We start from the raw sequence: 22,880 nt of genomic DNA, 5'->3' as shown, positions 1-22,880 counted from the left end.
GGAGAAAAACTTGCTTAGTTTGTTGTTGATTCTGGATATCAGTAGATCTGTGTCTTGGGATATGCACAGCGGACAGGACTGAAACATGAAATTCCACGTAGGCCAGAATCTTGTTGCAATTGCTTAAGTTCTAAGACTGTTAGTTCTTCCCTGGTAGATATATAAGCCATTGACATGGCATTGTCCAAATAAATACTTGTTGGATGACCTTTCATTCGAGAGGAACAAGCGAATCTCTCTGACTTCCAGAATGTTAACTGAGAAATTAGCCATCTCCGCCAACCTAAACCCTTACACAGAGAAGATGTGCAGGACTCCTCCCCAGCCCAATAGGCTGGCATCCATCCATAAAACCTTCCAGTCCAGCTAGAGGAATGATTTACCCCACTCAAGGGCAGGACTTGCAAGCCACCTGGCCAGAGCAAGCCTGTTTTGGACATCAGGCATATACCATGGTCCAGAGACTGGGCCACCTTGTCCTATGCAGCCATAATGTTGAGTTTCAATAGTCTGGACTAAAATTTGACATAGGGAACTGCTTAGAAAGGGGCCATCATTAAGCCCAGAAGAAGGTGGCCTAGGTACTCCAGGTGATCAGTTCTAGCATTCTGCAGAATTTGAACACCTGGTGGAACATTGACTGATGGTATCTGTGCTGACTGCTCTCTCAGGGGATCATACAGGTATCCTAACATGGCAATGCCCCAAGAGCAAAGCAGAGCAAGTACAGGTGCTAGCACTTTGGTGAAAACCCAATAAACAGACCAAAGGAGAGGGCCACAAAATATTAATGTTGTGAGTCCACTGCAAAAAATAGGAAGCATTGATGTTCTGGAAGGATGGGAACATGCAAATAGGCATCTTTAAAGTTCATAAAGACCAGCACATCCCCCTGGACAGAGGGAAGCAATGCAGGATTTCTGTATCCTAAAGCAAGGTGTTAAGAACCCTCAGGTCCAAAATAAGATGAAGTCTTCCTTTCACTAAGGGAACTTTAAAAAGGTTTTAGTAGAAACCCTTGAACATTGACTTTGACCCCTTGAGAGAGGAGCTGCCCCAGAGCAGCATGGAGGTCCACTAATTGTTCAGAGGACGTTGGCAGGTTTGACATTATTTGGTGGTGCAGAGTTAGTGATTAAAATTTTACCTGGATCCCACATTCTGGACCCTAGCATCTGAAATGTCCTGTGGATCAGATGGCCACAAAGGCCAACAGACATCCCTCCATAAGTGGGATTGTCCTCTCATTGCAAGGATCAAGGATTTGGGGGTTCAGAATTGACAGCGGAATGGAGTCATGGAAGCCTAGGGGAAACCAAAAGTTCTCTTTCTAGCCTCAGAAGTAGAGGGTTTCCCCAAATGAGGCTCAGCAATTATTTGCTGGGAAAAAGGGGGATCTTTCCCCCCAATGACATATTTTATAACGTTTTTTAGGCATTCGCCAAAAAGGCATTCCTCATTAATGGGCATAAGCAAAAGGTGTTTTTTCCACTTATGTTCTGAAGACCAACACTTGAGCCAAACGGCCCTCCACCAGTGTTGGATTCATAAGGGGGAAAAGTGGCAACTGCCATGGGCCCCCAAACAAGAGGGGCCCCTCTCTATGAAAAAAAATGGTACATTGTATCAAATTTATTTTGCCAGCTCAAGCAAACCACACATTTAACACTGGCTGTGTGAGTGTGTGTTGTGTACACGCATGACCTCAGAAGGACACTGTCATGCATTTTAAAAATGTGTGACTGTCATTGAGAATGTAAACCAACTCTGTGTGTGAGGGGCCCCCAGAACCTGATGTGCCTTGGGCCCCCTAAGGTCTAAATCTGGGCCTACACTTAACGTGTACTGAAACTTGACTAATTCAGGATTTTAGGCCAATAATATCTGCCAAACCATCAGTACCGTGGTACAGTGATTGTGCCTCATCAGGAGCTCCAGTTGTTGGAAAACAGAGGAATCCTTGAGGATAGATGCAGAATCCCAAGATATATTGTATCCTTGGACCAGACAACTAGAGTCTGGCAAATGAACGTGACAGCAGTCCTCTACATGGACAGTCAAAGCCTTAATAAAATTAAAATGGCCAGATCCACTATGGGGATGGTCCCCTTTTTAAGGAACTCTTTCGCAATAAGATTAGGCCAATTGCTTTACAGAACTGGTTGCAAAAGTATAGAAATTTCACAAGAAAGGTTTTAACAGGGTGGAAACGTTTAAGATTATTCAGTCTGGTAACCTAAGGTATGGCCATCACAGGTTGATCCATGTCAAGGTAAAAATTGCATCCTTAAAAGTTTAGTTCACCTTTCATAACCCATTCCCATATTCAGGCTGTAACATGTTATGAAAGGACTGGCCCTAGCTCTCCCCGGTCCCCTGCTCTGACAACTAATGAAGATCTTCTCCCCCCGCTAGCTGTCAAATGTTTTTTAAAACTGCTGTCATCAACCAAAATGGTTGCAACCAGCTCTCCTGTTATAACCCCTTAGGTGGCTTGAGGAGCAGTTTTGGCACACCTTTGCAGTCTCTCCACATAAATAGAAAATATAAGGCACGTTCCAAGAGAAAATAAACTTTGCCCTCCTGGTGGGCATACAACCTAAGGAATCTTCAGGGACAGGTGTACTGCAGCCCTGGTCCTGTAAAGTACTCCGTGACTAACTCACACTTTACACCATAAGGCATCTTCAGGAGAGTCCAGTGCTCTAAGAATACATTACAGGCCACCCCTGTTACCTCCTCACAGCACAGCCTATGTACAATACATAGTCACCAAAATGTAAAAAAAAAGAAATAAATTAGGAACTTTTTTTTTGCTGTGCGTCTAGCAAGCCCTTATGGGCAGAGAATGTATACAGAACAAAATTATAAAACGTAACACTTGTTTTTGCCTCCATTTTTCATGAGCTGAACTCAAAGATCTAAGAAAACCGGGATTCATCCGTGAAGAGAACACCTCTCCAAAGTGCCAGACGCCATCAAATGTGAGCCTTTGCCCACTCAGGTCGGTTACGATGACAAACTGCAGTGAGGTCGAGACCCCGATGAGGACGACGAGCATGCAGATGAGCTTCCCTGAGATGGTTTCTGAAAGTTTGTGCAGAAAATCTTTATTTATGCAAACCGATTGTTGCAGCAGCTATCCGAGAGTCTGGTCTCAGATGATCTTGGAGGTGAAGATGCTAGATGTGACGGTCCTGGGCTGGTGTGATTCCACGTGGTCTGCGGTTGTGAGGTCGGTTGGATGTACTGCCAATTTCTCTGAAATGCCTTTGGAGACGGCTTATGGTAGAGAAATGAACATTTAATTTGTGCCAATTGCACGCTCCCTCAAAACTTGCAACATCTGTGGCATTGTGCTATGTGATAAAGCTGCACATTTTAGAGTGGCCTTTTATTGTGGCCAGCCTAAGGCACACCTGTGCAATAATCATGCTGTCCAATCAGCATCTTGATATGCCACACCTGTGAGGTGAATGGATTATCTCGGCAAAGGAGAAGTGCTCACTAACACAGATTTAGACAGATTTGTGAACAATATTTGAGAGAAATAGACCTTTTGTGTACTTAGAAAAAGTCTTAGATCTTTGAGTTCAGCTCATGAAAAATGGGGGGAAAAAAACAAAAATGTTGTGTTTATCATTTTGTTCAATGTACTTTAATCATGGACAGGGCATAGATTTAAAATGGAAGCGGTTCTACAGTAGTCATAGCATTACCCGTTCTCACACATTTGTGAACCATAAAGTCAGATTCTGGGCTATCACTAACTAATCTCAAAACTGCTCCCACCCTTCTTATAACACCTATACTAACTATCCTGTGGAAAAAAGATTTATATACTTACCTATTTACAGGTCACTCTGGTCTGGTCATGTGATCCTCTGTCAATGGTCAATGAGCAGTGACTGCAGGGGAGAGGAGAGAATGCTCTGACAATGGCTGGGAAAGCCAGGGAGCAGGTATGTCACCCATTGGCTCACATGTCCCATCTATTGTCAGTGCTCCCTCCTCTCCCCTGAAGCATCGCTGGCTGACACAGGGAACCATATCACAGGACTGGACCAGATTGGCCTGAAAATAGGTAAGTGCATTTCATATATAGCTTACTTCCACACGGTAGTTATTATAGGTGTTAGGAGGGAAGTAGGAGCAGTTTTAATGATTAGTTATGTATACTCCAGAATTCTACTTTAAGCTGGTTTCTAACAGTTGATAAGCACCAGGCCCACCCTCTAATAAGAAGTCTGAGCAAAGGAGCAAAAAAGGAAGGCTAATAGCAACAAAAATACACTTTTTCGGTTTGTGAATATATACTTGAACTTTTTTTTTTTTAAAGCAGAGTTTGTGCCATTTAAAGCATTTTCAAAGAAAATGTTCTAGTTATATGCCCAGGTCTCCTTTCTTTCATATGGCAGTCTTAGTAGATGCTATAATATTGTTACTGACAAGTGGGCCAATGCAGCCTCATAGCAAGTAGGCTGCCGCAGTAAAACACATATCCATTCAGAGTGCTGTATTATTGGAGAATAATCCATGCTAAGCTTTGTGAATGCACCCAGCAGCCAATGCTAGAGCTGTCACTCTCCTTGTAGTAGAACACACATACCTTCTTGTCACCACTCCAGTGTGAGTAGCTAGTTTGTAAAAAAGCCTCCTGGAGAGGCGGGGGTTAAGCACTCAAGGTGGGGCTAGCTTCCTACCGATGAGAACAGGAAGAAGGCGGGCCCAGCGTGATCTCTGAGTCCAGCCACACCCCCTCCCGCCTACTTAAACTGCAGGGCAAACCAAGGAGAATGCAGGTTCTGCCTCTATGATGTTCAACCAGTAGGTCTTCAATGAGAGCACCTGAAGCTGCAGGGGGAGGAGATTCATCCCCAATCTGTTCTCTTCATGTGTGCAGCACCCAGCCCCAGAGCATCACTGTGTTAAACAAATCATGCCTCTACCCAATGTGACAGAAATGTCATGTTGTGTGGGCACCTGCCGCACAATTCCTCCAAATGTGTGCAGAGTTCAGTTGTGCAGCCACAGGAAATGACAAACTGTCTGACCTGGCTGTCCTTGTGCAGCTCTGGTTTCTGAGAAGCAGCCAGGGAGATAGACATGTCGGGACAGCGTCTGAATTATCGTGACTGTTCTACCAAATTCGTGACATTTGACTATGTTGAGGAGCAGCCAATCCAGAAAGCGGCGAAATGATCCCCAGTGGCTCTGAAGCAGATTCTTGCTAGAATTGTTAAAAGGCAAATAAAAAAGTAAGGAGTAGTTTGTTTCTCTCAGAGGAGGTAAGACATACATTCTACTAGGACACTATCAAAAGACTATAGCATGATGGGAGTGGTTGGGGTTATACTGTGCGGTCCGTACTGCCTCGTTTGCCAGTGTCTAACCTCATCAAGGCAGCAGCGGAACTTTGTACCTGAATTACCATACTGTGTCACTTAATGTTTGATTAGGAAAATTAGAAATATACCTACGCTAAATAACCCAATTAATCAGCAATAAATTCTAAGTGTTTTTACACTTGACACAATCAGCTCAATAAAAATTGAAATATTCCCAAGTAAAGTACTTGTTAATATATTACTTGTAGTTAAGTTATTAGTTTCAACTGTCTTAGTGTTCTCTCTCCAAACTTATCAGGGAGTGCATATATAGAGAGGTAATAAGGAACAACACTGTCTTCAGAAGGGAAGAGCAGGGGAGTGTGCCTTGTTGTCTGAGGTTTTGGGGCCATGTATCTGTATATCACGGTTCCGTGTACATTGATCCAGTTGCAGGTTTTACCTTCTGTTCGAACTGCTCAGGTTCCCGCCAATCCACCCTGAACCTAGGTATTTTTAAACCTGGGCACCTGTGGCTTAGTATTTCGAACGTGTCTCCACACTGAAGCTGCACCCTCCTGTTTCTCTGGCATTTGTAGTTTCTGATCTGATTTGATCCTGTTTTCGTTCTCAGTCTTTCCCTCTGGCTGTGCAGTTATTTTCTCTTTGGTATCTGTCCATGGGTTCCTTCGTTTCCTGTTGCTGTGTCTCTCAGTATAGTGTCTGTGTGTATCAGTGTCCTTCCAGCGTGCATTTTGATTGCAATGCGCCTGCAAAGATGTGCTAGAGAGCCACAACCTTGGGGCTGCCACGCAGCACAACATCCACACCTCCAGTGGTGTGGTGAAGACCCGGTGGCTCCTTAAGCCTTGTACACACACACCGATTGTTGGGCGTGAGTTTTCAGCCAACGTCCGATCGGCTGATTGTCGGCTTGTTAGTATGATGCTTCTGTCAACCGACTGCGACTTTTCGGCCGAACAAAATCTGGTGTGCATGCTATAAAATTTTTGTTGGCCGTCAACAGAACGGCCGATTGTTCGTCAGTCAGTACAGATTTCGGCAGACAAAAATCAGATGAGCAAGACTGGGCATGCTCAGAGAAGAAAAAAACACACGGAAAGTAAACCAGCACATGACATCACTTCTGAAGTTGGTTGTTGTTGGCCGAAAAAATTTGTGTGCAGTCTAGAGCACATTTCAACCAACACAACAACACTGGACAAAAGACGGCCGATCGGTTGGCCAACAATCGTTGCGTGTGTACGAGGCATTAGACCCTACGACTCAGGGACACTGCTCCCGCAGCTGTGGGATCCGTTCCTAGGTACATCTGGTTAGTTGTACATTGATCCACTAGATCTTGAGTTACAGTCCCAGGTGGTCTTACCCTCTGATCGTGACACTGTATAGATATACACAAAGCAGGTAGACTTTTTCCCCAGTGTCCATTCTGTAGCTCTGAATGCCCAACCGTTGATGATGTATTTCTTTTAGCCCACTTTTTACCCTACCTAGTTAAGTGAAAGAGAAAAGTAGCTGCAGAAGCAAAAGTAAATGTTTAATGTACTGTATATGCTATTAGACCACTTTACAATATGGTATAAGCTGGCAATTCTTTTAAAAAAAAAAAAGACAAAAGCATCTTAGCAGGCTTGTGTGCCAACATCCTAAAATCCTGGCAAAGCAACTTTGTATGTTACAGTTTACAGTATGTACAAGCACCAGCAACATGAAAAGTGACTTCTCTACCCTCTCTTGATTCAGGTTACTCAGAGAGCATCTTGGCGAGAAAGAGGTAGAACTGGCACTAACATTTGATGCAGTACAAGAAGCAGATCTGGGTAATTACACTTGTCATGTAGAAAATCGAAATGGTCGCAGACATGCCAGCATCATCCTGAGGAAGAAAGGTAAATTCATAAAACGCATGTTGACTTTTGTTAGAAAAAATGTCCACATACTATGTGAATAGTTAGTTATGCATATGTTTAAGAAGGCAACAAGCAGAATATGTTATGTAGAAAATAGGGAGTCAACATCAGGCAGAAAAAAAAAAAAAAAAACCAATTTTGCTTTGACAACATTTTTTATCGTTTTTTTTCAGGGTTGAGCAATATGTTGTTAGTAAGTCTATATAAAACCTTTATTAGTCTTTCCATATAGAATAAAGCCAGAGAAAACCCGTCCAGGAATAAATTATGTGGTTAAAATGAACACATTTTGGTATAATGTAATCTCTATCTTCCAACAGATGAACAGCACTGTTGCCTAAAACAGTTCAATCATAGAATTCAGGAATGGTAATATCCAGGGACTGGGCAGATACAACAAATACACATTTGATAATTTAACAGACATATGGCAGGACATTCATTGTAGCATTGAAAGATTTACATTTACAAATTCTCCTAACGAGATTCCCTAGGATTCTGTTTTCCATGGAACATATAATTGGAAAACAGATAATATAGGCAGGATAAATCTTGCAATTGGTTTTTGAAAGATCTGCTTCAGGTCAACCCCCTAATCTATTGTGGACTTTGCAGTTTGCTTGAGGGATTATCTATTAAAAATGTCCTTTTCCAAAAACACTTTTCTGATTTATATATGGGCATTTCCCACTTGCCCTCCCTAGTTTTCAGGAGAAGGAGATTAAAATGATCCTGCACATGCAGGGCAAAGCAACAGGCCTACATTGTTGGCAGTCCCCTTTCCTGCTTATGCTAACACATACCCTTCCCTCTTATTTGATTTGACTGCCAGGAGTGAGCAAAAATTGGATTTTATATTCACTGTAAAATCCTTTTCGACTGAGGGCAACATAGTTGATGATAATTAAAGAATAATAATTACCAAAATGTTAAAACAGAACTCCAGGTAGAAACGTATTTGGGACTTTTGGTTGGAAAAAAGTTACCTATAATGCTGTTTATGCCACATCCGATGAAGTGTAACATGCTTCATTCACATAGAAGTCAGCTGGAAAATTTAATTAGCATTGTACCGTGTGCTAAAAGTGTATGGGCATAGATATGGAGGAGCTTTGGCACAACAATGTAGCCACTGCCTTTTCTCTCTGTAGAGTGTTCCTTTTATTAGTTAAAATAGCTTGAATATAGACTACATTATTTTTAAACATGATGAATAATGGAATGGTGTCTGCCCCTCTGTATACATGGGGATTTGTGTTAGATGTGAGTGGATCAGGGCTGAACTCACAATATATACGGGAGCTTTAAGCTATGTTTGTTTAGACTCCACTCTTATTTATTCTATATGCTGCTGGCTGTCTGTCGAGGGCAATGATGGCGAGCCTTGGCACCCCAGATGTTTTGGAACTACATTTCCCATGATGCTCATGCACTCTACAGTGTAGTTGAGCATCATGGGAAATGTAGTTCACAAACATCTGGGGTGCCAAGGTTCACCTGGCCTAGGGCATTCCAAACACCAGGCAAATAGGATGCCGGTTTTCTTCTATAGAGCACAGTGGAAACGCAGTGACACATCCATGGGCTGACTTTTTCTGCTCAGTGCTAAAGTGATACAAGTCAAATTTGGTTCCAGTAGGTCTACAGTAAAGTGATCCTTCCTAAAAGAATTAAGTCCATGATTGAAATATAGTGTAGGTAGACCCACTTCTGGTCCCAGGCTCCTACCTCTGACAGCAACACAAGGAAGCACTTGCCAGATAGTAGATTGTTGAAAAGATGCAGTGGCAGAGGTAAACTCTGACACACCTGACCACATCCAGTATTTTTGGGTTAAAAGGAGATCCCAAGTCAGTTTTGTATGATAACGGGACTCTTTACAGGACAATACTGATAACTCTGAATCCCTTTTGGCTAAATGATGGCCATAACAAGAATGTTGTCTTACAGTAAAGAAAATGAAATGGTTCAAACAGTGGTCTTTGTGATGCTGACAATTCTAGATTTAAATCCCATGGTTGGAGCAGGGCCAAACAGCAACAACTGCAACCCTTTGAATGAAAGAACAAATCATTAAATGAGAAGCAAGAGGATGTTGAAAAACTGGCTGGGTTTTAACAGCCAGGCATCAGTATGTAGAGTTCTGACTTTCCTCCGACTTTATAAGCGCCATGCTTTTTTTTTTCTGGTGACTGGTCTGGTGACATTTGCAAGTACAAAGGCCAGATGGAGCTTGGCATCTAGCTTTTCAGAGATTCTCAACAACAGCGGTCTTCCATCTTTCTCTCTGTACAGTCCCAGCAAAAAGAATAAAAAAATCTGTAGTGGTTTTTACTCACTTAACCCTTTATTGCCAAGTGTTGGCAGTGTATTCTAAAATAACATGTGCATTGCGTTAAGGCAACTCATTAACCACTTTACCACCGGAGGATTTTCCTGCTAAAAGACCAGGGGGTTTTTTGCGATTTTTTTACTGCGTGACTTTAACGGACAATTGCGCGGTCGTGCGACGCTGTACCTAAACGAATTTCACGTCCTTTTTTTCCCACAAACAGAGCTTTCTTTTGGTGGTATTTGATCACCTGTGCGATTTTTTGATCACGCGCTATAAACAAAAAAAGAGCGTAATTTTTGCAAAAACAACAATATTTTTCACTTTTTTTATATGAAATTCCCCCCCAAAAAAATGTAAAAATCAAAATTTTTTAACATTTTCGGCCAATTTTTTACGCTACCTATGTTTGGTAAAAAAAAATCGCAAAAAGCGTATTTTGATTGGTTTGCGCAAAAGTTATCGCGTTTACTAACAAAGGGAAAGATTTTTGTCATTTTTGGTGTTTTTTTTTAACGAGTAATGGCGGCGATCTGCGATTTTTTTTGCGGTACTGCGACATTGCGGCGGACAGATCGGACCCTTGACTGACATTTTTGACACTTTTGGGGGTACCAGTGACATTACTGCAGTAATCAGTGCTATATATATGCACTGTTACTGCAAAAATGACACTGGCAGGGAAGGGGTTAACAGTATTGGACAGGGAGGGGTTAAGTGTGTCCTAGGGGCGTGATTCTAACTGTGCAGGGACAGGTCTACTAGTGTAAAAACAAAGATCAACAGTTCTACATAGTAGAACTGTCTGATCTTCACTTTTACACAGGGAGAACTGACAGGCGGCTTGTTTACATAAGCCGCTCTGTCTTTCTCCCGCTGTACCGGCGATCGTATTGTGACCGGCGGACATCGGGTCCGCTAGTTACACTCCCGCACTCCTCCGTGAACGAGCCAAGGCGGGCGCGCGCCTCAGCGGGCGCGCGCCCGCCCGCTATTGGCTCTAGAAGGAGTGACAGGCGAGCGACGTAGACCTACGTCACTCTGCCTGGCCGGGGCCGACTGCCGCAGTAAATATACTGTGCGCAGTCGGCAACCGGTTAACAAATGCAGTAACACAACTCACTAGACCAGAAAAAGTGAACTGGCCCTAGCGTTGTTTGTATATTCCTTAATTTTTTATGTATAGAACCAGCTCACATCATAAAAGTTTAACTTTGTACAATAGAAGAGATCCATGCTGCACAAGAGTTACCATACAATATTTTACAAATCACGGTGTAGTTAATATGTTTATAAATATACACACTATATCAACCATTTAGGACAAACCTGTCATTCTACTAGTACAGCTTAATGAACTAAAGCTTAAAGTATATGTAGAGCTACAACTTTGCTTTAGTTTTGGATGGAATGTGGAAGAATAAGGAGACACCTGTTGCGTCATTATATGGCACAGGATACCCTATTGCTTTGAAGAGATCCGCTCTACCTTGCATCTGTGTTTGTACCTTTTGGTTGTACATACACACATTAAAGCGTAACTCCACTTTTGTTGAGAAAAAAAAAACATTCCCCTCTGGGTGATCTATGTACTAATATTACAAGGATTTTAACAAACTTTGTTGCAGATTTCTACCTTTTGTTATTTTGAAGAAATTGTTTGTTACACTGTGCTGAGTGGGTCAAATGGGAGTGTGGCAGCTGCAGGGCTCTAATGAGGAAATCTGCTGGGCCTACATCCCTTTAGACGTGTTCCTATTGGGAGTATGTCACCAAAAATTTAATTTTTATTGAAGGGAATGACAGAAATCTGACTTGTATCTTAAGCAGACTTCTGGGAAAATTGGTGAGCCAATCACATAAGCAGGAAATTAGGTTTCTGGGGTGTGGTCAGTACACATTCTGTGTACAGAACAGCTCCAGGTAGCCATATTGCATTGCAATTTTCAGAAAATTACAACAGCTGCAGATTGAAAAGGAAAGATACATTTTAATAACATTCAATTACAACATTTTTTATTTATTTATTTCAGGTTCTTATATAGTGCTGTCAATTTACACAGCACTTTACATATACATTGCACATTCACATCACTCCCTGCCCTCAAGGAGCTTACAATCTAAGGTCCCTAACTCACATTCATACATGCATAGTAGAGCCAATTTTATACAGGATCCAATTAACCTACCAGCATGTCTTTTGGAGTGTGGGAGGAAACCAGAGTACCCGGAGGAAACCCACGCAGGCACAGGGAGAACATGCAAACTCCAGGCAGGTAGTGTCGTGGTTGGGATTCGAACCAGCGACCCTCTTGCTGCTAGGTGAGAGGGGCTAACCACTAGAACCACCTTTTTCTAGTATACAATTTGGGATGTGCAGCCTCTCCAGCTTCAGTGTTGTTCTCCAATTTTTGAAAGTGCTAACCACTACACCACTGTGCTGCCCAATATAATTGTATACGCTATATTTTTCCCCCACAAGAGTGGAGTTACCCTTTAAAGCTAATTGGTCAGTGTGTAAAAACAGCAGTTTTCCCTTTTCAAGTTTCCTTTGAACCAGGAAGACCGCAAGTCATATTTACGTATTTTCATCCTAGTATTATCTCTCTAATAGCCAGATATGGGTATCTTACAGTATGTGCACAGGCACTAAAAAAATCCAATTTCATGTTTAACCACTTTACCGCTGATCACTGGAGCTCTACTGCGGCAAAGTGGCTTGATAACGTCTGGCGACGTAGGCCTACGTCGCCAGACATTCCCCTCTCTCGGCGGCGTGCCCGTGCCGCCGGAGGCTCGCTCCTGCTGTATTCAGTCACAGCGGGAGTCAGGCCAGGGGAGGAGCGGCGGTGATCACTGCCGCTCTTCCCCGATCGTCGGGGAATCGAGTGTGGAGATCCGCCCGCTTGTGTAAACAAAGCGTGCGGATCTCCTATGTGACAGGCAGGGTCAGATTGCAGGGTTCAGCATAGCTGAACCTGCGATCTGTCCCTGTGTCACTCAGTCCCCTCCCCCCACACACGTTAGTAAGCACCAGGCATACATTAACTCCTTGATCACCAATAAAAATTAACCCCTTCCCTGCCAGTGTCATTTTTACAGTAACAGTGCATATTTATAGCACTGATTACTGTAGTAATGTCACTGGTACCCCCAAAAGTGTCAAAAATGTCAGTCAAGGGTCCGATCTGTCTGCCGCAATGTCGCAGTCCCGCAAAAAAAAAAAAAAATCGCAGATCGCCGCCATTACTCGTTAAAAAAAAAAAACACCAAAAACTACAGAAATCTTTCCCTTAGTTAGTAAACGCAATAACTTTTGCGCAAACCAATCAAAATACGCTTATTGCGATTTTTTTTTTTACCAAAAATATGTAGCAGAAAACAAATTGGCCTCAAATGATAACAAAAATTTTGATTTTTACATTTTCTGGGGGGAATTTCATATAAAAAAATGTGAAAAATATTATTTTTTCAAAATTATCGCTCTTTTTTTGTTTATAGCGCAAAAAGTAAAAATCGCACTGGTGATCAAATACCACCAAAAGAAAGCTCTGTGGGAAAAAAAAGGACGTGAATTCCTTTTGGTATGCATGACCGCGCAATTGTCAGTTAAAGTCGCACAGTGCCGAATCACAAAAAGTGGCCAAGATGTAAGACAGCAAAATCCTCCGGGGGTAAAGTGGTTAAAAATGTAAAAAAAATACATTCATGCAGATGTATGTGGAGCATATTATTTAGCACCATGAACAACATTTACCCAGTTTAAAACAAACAGGGAAATGTATAACAAAGCTCCATGAATTATATAGCTACATAGCCAAAGTATACTATTTGTGAGCTCATTAAGTTCAAGTTATATATAGGTCTGCCCAGAGAGATACCCTGGTGTTCTCACCGCGTTACATAAAATCCAGAAGATCGTGCACAAAAAGAATGCTTCAACAAATAAAGCTGTCAGAATTCAAGGCACGTCATTTCCAAATGGCTTGTCAGATTAGATGTAATAACACCCTTGTTCTTGATTCAAAACATAATTAGCGACAGAGGCCGAAAAAAGAAAAGTACATTTACATGTACACCTGGCAAACAGCGACAAGCAGACAGCCCAGTAAGTATGTCTCCGAGACATTGCTGCTCGACAGCCAATATGATCAGAGAGAGATGCAAATTACTTCTTCCACCCTGTGTATTTGTAAGACATGTTTATGTAAGCACTGATTGGTACTTATGTTTCACTTAGTATAATATAGTTGACATAATGCAAATCGCATAATCATAGAATATAAAAATGTGAAAAACAGACTGACTGTCCTATTGCCAGGGAAATATAGGATATTTTATCTGTCAAACTGCCAAATGTATGTGTGGAATTATTAATAATCACAGCTCAGAAGTATTTAATAAAATGCAAAATTGGTGTTTGAACAAGCAGACAAAGACTTCGGACATGTCACCATCTCAGTGTACCCAAGACACCAGCAGAAACACAATCGCATACATAAAGTGGTTCAACTGAAAAAGGAAATGAATGATAAAATGGGCATGCAAATAAAACTAATAAATTATATATGGGAGAAATAGCGACACCTGCTGGCTACTATAATTACATTCAGATAAATACAACTTCAAAACTTCTCTTAAGACCCAGTTTGCTTTAATATTCTCATTTAAACCGGAAAGGAGAATCACAAAACTTACAGCCTAATGAGAAAGCAATGGTTTGAAGTACAAGGACTTTCATTGCTACATTTTAGATCAAAAATAAAATGTTAACTAGTGTTATTAGATATTAGTTATAAATAAAGATATCGGTGCTGAACAAAAACCTGCTGTAATAAGTTCATGGCTGTATGCCATACCTACACAAGTATGATTGTGCTTGGAGGTGGAAGGGTTAATGTGAGAAACAAGGAAAACAAATGGGTTCAAAGTAGGGATCCAGTTTGATTAGTGCAGTGATCTAAAAATAGATTTAGCTTAGTTTGTTCTCCAAACTCATCTCTAACCCAAACTCTTACTTTTCTTGTACTCCAAAGAGCTCATGAGCTGCAGTGCTAGGGAATGACTTAGCCCGCAGCTCATTGGAGAAACAAAATGCATGAGTTTGGGTTTGCGATGAGTTTGGAAGATGTCCAAGGTCATCTTGAGAAATTACATCTAATAAAGCCTTATCTGAAATTATATTGTGACTAAAGTGGTTCTAAAGGCAGAAGGTAAACATTCTTCTGGGTGTAGCTACCCCCCCACCACCACCATTATACTTATCTGAGCCTCATCATGATCCAGCAATGTACATGAAAGTAGCTCTCCTGGGTCTCTCTCTCCTCATTGGCTCACTGTTAATAGCGGGCAAGCTGCATTCCACATGTGAATGGACGATGTCCATTCATTTTATTATACAGGATTTATATAGCGCCAACAGTTTGCGCAGCACTTAAAATTAAGGCAGACGTTACAGTTGTAATACAACTTGGTACAAAAGGAATAAGAGGGCCCTGCTCGTTAGAGCTTACAATCTAAAAGGGAGGGTCAATTGCAACAAAAGGTAGTAACTGTGGAAGATGAGCTGATGGAGAATGTGAAACAATGTATTAGTTAGTATAAGCCGGATAGGCTTCTTTAAAGAATAGGCTTTTCAGGGATCATCTAAAGATGGATCGATAAGGGGACAGTCAGACAGATTGGGATGAGAGAGCTTGGTGGTGTCATTGGTTAAAAAGAGGCATATTCTAGAGATGTTGTGGAGGTTTAGGTGGCATGATTAGGATAGGGATTGGATGTGGGCCTGAAAGGACAGTGCAGTGTCCAGGGTGACCCCTAGCACCCTGGCATGTGTGGAAGGACTGATAGTAGTTCCATTGATATTGACAGAGAATTCAGGGGAAGGAAAACGTGGGGGAGGAAATATGAGCTCGGTTTTAGATAGATTCAGTTTCAGGAAGTGGTGTGACATCCAGGCAGATATGTCTGTTAGTAAATCAGTGATGCAGGAGGAGACTGATGGGGTGAGCTGAGGGGTAGAGAGGTAGATTTGGGTGTTATCGGCATAGAAAATGTAGTGGAAGCCATGGGAGGCTATTAGCTGACCCAGGGAGGAGGTGTAGATTGAGAATAGTAGGGGTCCAGGGATAGAACCTTAGGGGACCCCAACGATAAGAGGAGTTTCAGAGGAGTAAGTGGAGTTGTAAGTGACATTGAAGGTGCGGTGAGATAGGTAAGATTCGAACAGAGAGCGCAGTCATGGCAACCAAGCATATGGAGTTTTTTGAGAAGGAGGGGGTGGTCAACTGTATCAAAGGCAGCAGAGAGGTTCAAGAGTAAGAGTACGGAGAAGTGACTGTTGGTCTTAGCTGTTGATAAGCCATTTGTGAGTTTTAGGAGAAATGTTTCTGTCGAGTGCTGCTGGCGAAATCCAGACTGAAGGGAATCAAGAAGGTTATTCTCAATGAGGTGCTTGCTCAGTTGGTTGTAGACTAGACGTTCAAGGAGTTTAGAGGCAAAAGGGAGTAAGGAGATGGGTCTTAGGTTGTTAAGATTGGTGGGGTCTAGTGAGGCTTTCTTCGGTATGGGTGTGAATAGTGCATGTTTTAGAGGGTTGGGGAAGATAGCAGTGGAGAGGGAGACGTTGAAGATATGAGTTAAAGATTGTAGGATCGATCTAGAGGGGGACCATAATATTTGAGAAGGAACAGTGTCCTGGGGGAGGGGGGGAGTTAGGTGGGCGATAGAAAAAAAAATTAGAGACTTCCTCTATAGTAGTTTGGTTAAACAAGGGAAGTATTGATTGTGCAGGAGGACAGGGAGTGTAAGGTGATGGAGATATCTGTAGAGTAGCGATCTCGTCAAGAATTGTATAAATTTTAAAATGATTGGCAATCTCCTGGGCAGTGAGTAAGTTAGTGGGTGGAGGTAATGGAGGACAAAGTAGAGCGTTGAAGGTAGAAAAGAGTTGATGGGGACTGTGTGAGAGGGTGTTAATGAGAGTGATAAAATAGGTCTGTTTGGCAGTGTAAAGGCAGGAATTGTGTTTTTCAAGGGCAGCTTTATATTGGCTGAAATCTTGCTGTGACTTAGTCTTACGCCACAGACGCTCGAGACTATGCTTTTTAAAGGCTTCTGGTATTGTCTGTCTGCCGGGGTTGCAGCCGTCGGGGCCTGATTCTGTATGTAGTGAGGAGGGCCAAGGTATCCAGGGCAGATGACAGTGAACTGTTGTAGACAGAAGTGGCCAGGTTGGCGCAGGACAGGGATGAAACTGTGTTGAAGAGACAGTCTGTAGCAGAAAAAAGAAGGGAAGGGTTAAGATGGCAAAGGTTTCTATGGGTAACTTATGGGAGCATGGCTCAGGAGTGAGCCTGCTCGAGTGCCTCCATAGCAAGAGGCTTGCTATTGGGGGCACGTGACGGGGGAGGGGCCAGGATCGCCGGCGGGGTAACCAAAAATAAGAGGATTGTGTCCGATCTGTGCAAAACGATTGCACAAAGCTGGTAAGTATAATATAATGTAAATAAAAAAATTAAAAAAACACAACATGAGCCTTTAGCATTACTTTAATCTCATGTACTATATTGGAAAATCCCCTAACCACAGGTTGTTTCATTGATTCTTCAAATCATTTTATGGGAAAGGACAAAAACATGTGTCCAGTTTATTCTCAGCATAGAACTCACCAAATACTTTCACTTAGAGAAGCACAAGACTGGTATAAACACATTAGCTAAATGATATTTCTGTGAATTCATTTTTTTTTTTCTTTTTTAGAGTTAAGATACAACATCGAGCTTGCTGGAGGATTGGGTGCTATTTTTATCGTAATTGTTTTGCTGGTCATAATCTATAAATGCTACAATGTAGAATTAATGCTCTTCTACAGACAAAACTTTGGAAGTGATGAAGCTGCTGAAGGTAAGTGCTTTCCTTATATTTTGGCTATTTCTTTATAAACCACAACAAAGAGCTAAAATATAGAGAATGAAAGGAGAGTGTGCTTTTTTTTTTGTTGGACACAAAGTCTACTGCTGCTGCTGTATTGTTTGAATTAATTTTGCTGTATTCAAAAAGCACATTGATAATATCCATTTCTTAGTGCTGCAGTAGTGGGCTGGCTACTTTGGGCCAGAGTGATATTAGAGATGTAATCCCACTGTTGTGGAGTGATAAGGGTGATTGGCCTATTGGGATTTTGCCAGATATTACATATTCTAGGATGAGAATATATGTTGCATAATGTCCTCTATTGTAAAAGACTTCTACGATGGACAAACAGGAATAGTGAATAGATGTAATTGTAGCACAATTCCCAGCCGTTTTGCTGGATATGGGTCCCCCTGGGTCACCAGGTGCAACAAAAGTACCTTTGTGTATGTTTCTCCAAGTGTGAGCACTGAGACAATGACCAGTCCTGTATCTTTCAGTTTTTGTATTTATTTTGTAACTTGGATAGGAGAAGGGATGAGTGGGATACTCCTTTGGCTCAACTATGTACAACTTGGCGGAGACACTTGAAAAATGCTGATTGGCGCTGACTTGACGCTGGCAGGATGCCAGTTAATGCTGGTTAACTCTGGCCTGATGCCTGTTAATGCCGAACTGACTTGTGACTGCTTTACTGAATAAAGAAGTCCTCTCTAAGCTCCCCTAAGCACTCCTTGCTGAGGTAGCTATTTACATACACTGCTGCACTGCTGAACACTTCAGGGCCCACACCAGCACCTCCTTTTCTCTCACTTCTCTTCAGGGTTTAGACCCAGGCACCCCCTTTCTCTAAACCTCTCTACTGGTAGGTAGAGATGGCCTTGCGGTTCGCCCGGCAGTCGGTTCGTGGCAAACTTTTCTCGTTCGCTGTCCCCCGATCATGCGAACATATGGCGATGATCGCGGCCGCCATATTCTTTTACATTGTGAAGAACTTTGACCCATAACACATCCATCAGGTGGTACAGGACAGCCGAATGAGACATTTCAGCACATGGACATAACCCCTACCTTATAAATAGACCTGATCTGGCTGCCATTTTACATTCTGCCTTTTGTCAGTGTAGGGAGAGGTTTGCTGTGCGGAGCAGGGACAGATTGTCAGTGACACAAATCGCTTGGTAATAGGTCCACAAAAGTCCTTTTAATGACTGGTATAGGTGTACTGTCTAAGTGTCTATATTCTGTCTTTTGTCAGTGTAGGGAGAGGTTTGCTGTGGGGAGCAGGGACAGACTGTCAGTGCCGGTTCACACTGATGATGCGAATATATCTGCGTGTTCCTGCATCGCATCCGCAGCACAGGCAGTTCACACTGCCATATGCGATACGCTGGGGGTGTCAATTCATAGTTAAGGACCTCCCTAGCTCAGATCGCATATCGCAGTGCGATCTGACAGTTCACACAGAATCGGATCGCACTGGTGTGAACCACCATGCGATCTGATTCTGCTGCGGACCAAAAAAATGGTTCTGTGCATGTTCAATGTGATAGCGGTGCGAATTCAGCCATACAAACTGTATGGCTGAATTTGCACCGCACAGACATTGCATGTCATTTTAGGAGCAATGTGCTCCGAATTACATGTGATCTCTGTGATCGCATCGCATCAGTGTGAACCGGCGCACTGCTCCTAAATATACAAGTGATGTCTGTGCGGTGGAAATTCAGCCATACAGTTTGCATGGCTGAATTCGCACCGCAATCGCAGTTAACATGCACAGGACCCTTTTTTTGGTCCGCAGCAGAATCGGATTGCATGGTGGTTCACACCAGTGCGATCCGATTCTGTGCGAACTGCCAGATCGCACTGCGATATGCGATCTGAGTTGGGGGTTTTGTTAACTTTGAATGGACACCCCCAGCATATCGCATATGGCAGTGTGAACTGCCTGTGCTGGGGAAGCAATGCGGGAACACGCAGATATATCCGCAGTGTTCCCGCATCGCATCAGTGTGAACCAGCACTGAGTGACACAAATCGCTCGGTAATAGGTCCACAAAAGTCCTTTAAAGGACTGGTATAGGTGAACTATTGTTTGGTCTGCAGTATATAGGAGTGTAATACACTTATAATATACTTTCTAATATAGAAAGCATATTATAGTGTATTTGGGTGCTGCAGAAATGTTGCCTCTTTCGCTGCATTAACTCTGCTACACACAGTGACAAAAGTTACTAGAAAATATTTTTCATAACTGGTGATAAACCAGTGGCCCCCCAAAATGACAGATTGAAGCGGGGTGTTATATAACAATATACTTTCATAATAGTGTATTTGGGTACTGCAAAAATGTTGCCTCTTTTGCTGCGTTAACTCTGCTACACACAGTGACAAAAGTTACTGGGAAATTTTTTTTATAACTGGTGTGATAGACCAGTGGCCCCCCAAAATGACAGATTGAAGCTGGGTGTTATATACCTTCTTCCACATATACTGCGCTTCTCTAGAGACTTTTGTCACAGGGTCATTTAAAAAATGACAGGCAGAGGAAGAGGCCAGGCCCTTCCGCAGGGGTGGTAGTGGTAGGGCAGGACCACCAGGGAAGTTGCAGAAGGTGCGTTCGATTATGTCAAAGAATGCACCAGACTTGGTTGAGTGGCTCACTCAGCCTTCCTCTTCTGCACCCTCCTCATCCTCTCTATCTGCACCCTCTTCACTCTCTGATGTGTGCACCCCCAAAGACACCACCACCAACACCACCATATACCCTCCGCTTGAGTCACAGGAATTATTTTCCGATCCATCACAAGACATTTACGATGCGCAGCCATTCTTGGCATCGGATCTGGAAGAGGAGGTAGCAACAGCCACCACTCAGCACTCTGACGACAGTACCCAGGTCAGCCGAAGGAGGTTGGTCCCTGCTGTTGCTGCCTTCTCCAAGATCTCTAATGTTAGTGGTGGTGAAGGTGATGTCGATGATGCAGAGGCAAAATTTCTGAAGTACCCAAATACACTGTTTGTCATTCTTTGTAGTTGTAGTATCGCTGCAGAACCGCTCACCAGTCACAATGCTGCACAACACAAATCCACTATAATATGCTTTCTATATTCATCCAGCATTGCGACTTCCTCATCTTCCTGCTCCTCAACGGCTTGATCAATGACATGACGCAATGCACGCTCCAGAAATAAGGCGTAAGGTACGATGTCACTGATGGCGCCCTGACTACAACTGACCAGTTTGGTGATCTCATCAAATGGCCGCAGAAGTCTGCATGCGTCGCGCATGGGCAACCACTGGTGCGGTGAAAAAAACCCAAGCTCCCCAGAACCTGTCCTGCCGCAGAGTTCGTATAGGTAGTCATTAACTGCACGTTTCTGCTGGAGCAGCCTATCAAGCATATACAAGGTTGAGTTCCATTGCGTCGGGCAGTCACAAATAAGACGTCTGACAGGCAGGTTGTGCCTCCGCTGAATGTCAGCAAGGCGAGCCATGGCTGTGTAAGATCTTCTGAAATGGGCCGAGATTTTCCTGGGCTGCCGCAAGACGTCCTGGATCCCAGGGTATTTGACAACTAATCGCTGCATGACCAAGTTCAGGACGTGTGCCATGCATGGCACGTGGGTAATTTTGCCCTGTTTCAGCGCACTCAGCAGATTGGCACCGTTGTCGCACACCACTTTACCAACTGTCAAATTGAGCGGTGTTAGCCACTGATCTGCCTGTGAATGCAAAGCTGAAAGGAGTGCAGGACCAGTGTGGCTTTTGGCTTCCAGGCACAACAGACGCAGCACAGCATGGCAACGTCTCACCTGGCATGCCGAATAGGTTCTGGGGATCTTGGGCGGCGCAGCGGAAGAGACGGTAGCAGCGGAAACGGAGGAGTCAGCCAAGGAGGAGAGGGTGCGGATGGAGTAGGAGGAGGAGAAGAAGAGGCAGGCCTGCATGCAATCCGTGGCGGTAAAACCAAATCTACACAGGTGCCACGGGTTACATGCTTTACGGCCATCAGAAGGTTCACCCAGTGGGCAGTAAAAGTGATATACCTTACCTGCCCGTGTTTGCTAGACCACGTGTCTGTGATCAGATGTATCTTGGCACCGACACTGTGTGCCAGAGATACATTTACTTGCCACTGAACATGGCCATATAGCCCTGGGATGCTCTTCTGCGAGAAATATTTCCTTCCTGGGACCTTCCATAGTGGTGTTCCAATGGCCACAAATCTTCAAAAGGCTTCTGAGTCCACTAGTTTATATGGCAATAGTTGGCGGGCTATCAGTTCCGACAAGCCATCGGTCAACCGTTGGGCTGGAGGGTTATCCGGCGTCATCATTTTTTTACGCTCGAACATATGGGCCACAGAAGCCTGCCTTTTTTTAGAAAACCGTGAGGATGGAAGGTGGAGTGGAGGACAATTGTGAGGAGAGAGGAGAAGGAGAAGAGGATGGACAGTGAGAGCCTGGAGTGTTGCTTTGTGGGTTCTGACAGCGTTACTCCCACTGGGCTCGGTGATGGGAGTCCAGGTGCCTTCTTGCATGTCAGAAAGGACGTTCAGCGCAGCAGGGGGGGATCACGACTGATAAGCTCAATCGCCTAGCTCACGACAGTGTTGACTACCTCACATTTCGAAAAATGAATGAGGCATGGATCTCGGAGGAATTCAACACATGTGACCAGTAGACCATGTTTGATTCAAATTCCTCATGACAGGCCACAAATATCCACCACCACCCATAACAATTCATGGTCCCTGTCTTAGGTAAATACAGCGGCATAAAAGGCCTTTTATGTCCGTTGAAGGCCTAATTGCTAGTCTGTCCCAGCTCCACACAGCAACCTCTCCCTACACTGACAAAAGACTTCTGTGGACCTATTAGCTAGCGACTTGTGTCACTATACAGTCTGTCCCTGCTCCACACAGCAACCTCCAGCTACAGAATACAACGCCTGTGGGCTAATTTTTGGGGCCTATACTGGCCGACACTTACTTCTGTATCCTGTGAATGCCTAATGTACCTCCAGCCAAAAATACAAAGTTCTTTGCTGTCAGGTGAACGCCTGTTAGCTAATTTTTGGGGCCAATACTGGCCGACACTTCTTTATACAGTGAATTTCCCGGCATTGAAAATCAATGGGTCTGTAAACGTTCCGCTAAATTGTGGAACGGATGCGGACCCATTTTACAGACGTGGGAATGGACCCTATATGTATTTGACAGGGGTTAAAGTGATAGGGGTCCGCAGCGAACTTGCGGTTCGCGAACATTTGAGAAAGTTTGCGGGTCGCGTTCGCGAACCGCCCCATCCGATGTTCGTCCATTACTACTGGTTAGCTGGTTCCCAGATCCCTTTGACCTTCTGAAG

At 43.4% G+C, this 22,880-nt stretch overlaps 1 protein-coding gene across 1 annotated transcript in view; it reads left to right on the top strand.

Annotated features, from left to right (window-relative positions):
* The window catches only part of IL1RAPL2 (interleukin 1 receptor accessory protein like 2), a 1,216,730-nt gene that overhangs the window by 1,108,550 nt on the left and 85,300 nt on the right, over positions 1–22,880 (top strand). Inside the window, exons 8-9 of the mRNA XM_082264611.1 lie at positions 7,095–7,240; positions 17,355–17,498. Coding sequence (XP_082120737.1) covers positions 7,095–7,240; positions 17,355–17,498 — 290 coding nt within the window. The remainder of the gene's footprint in view (positions 1–7,094; positions 7,241–17,354; positions 17,499–22,880) is intronic.

Source organism: Pelophylax lessonae, assembly GCF_965119305.1.
Source record: "Pelophylax lessonae genome assembly, chromosome: 7".
NCBI lineage: Eukaryota > Metazoa > Chordata > Amphibia > Anura > Ranidae > Pelophylax > Pelophylax lessonae.
The sequence above is the reverse complement of the archived record's forward strand: the minus strand, read 5'-3'. Positions and strand labels throughout refer to the sequence as shown.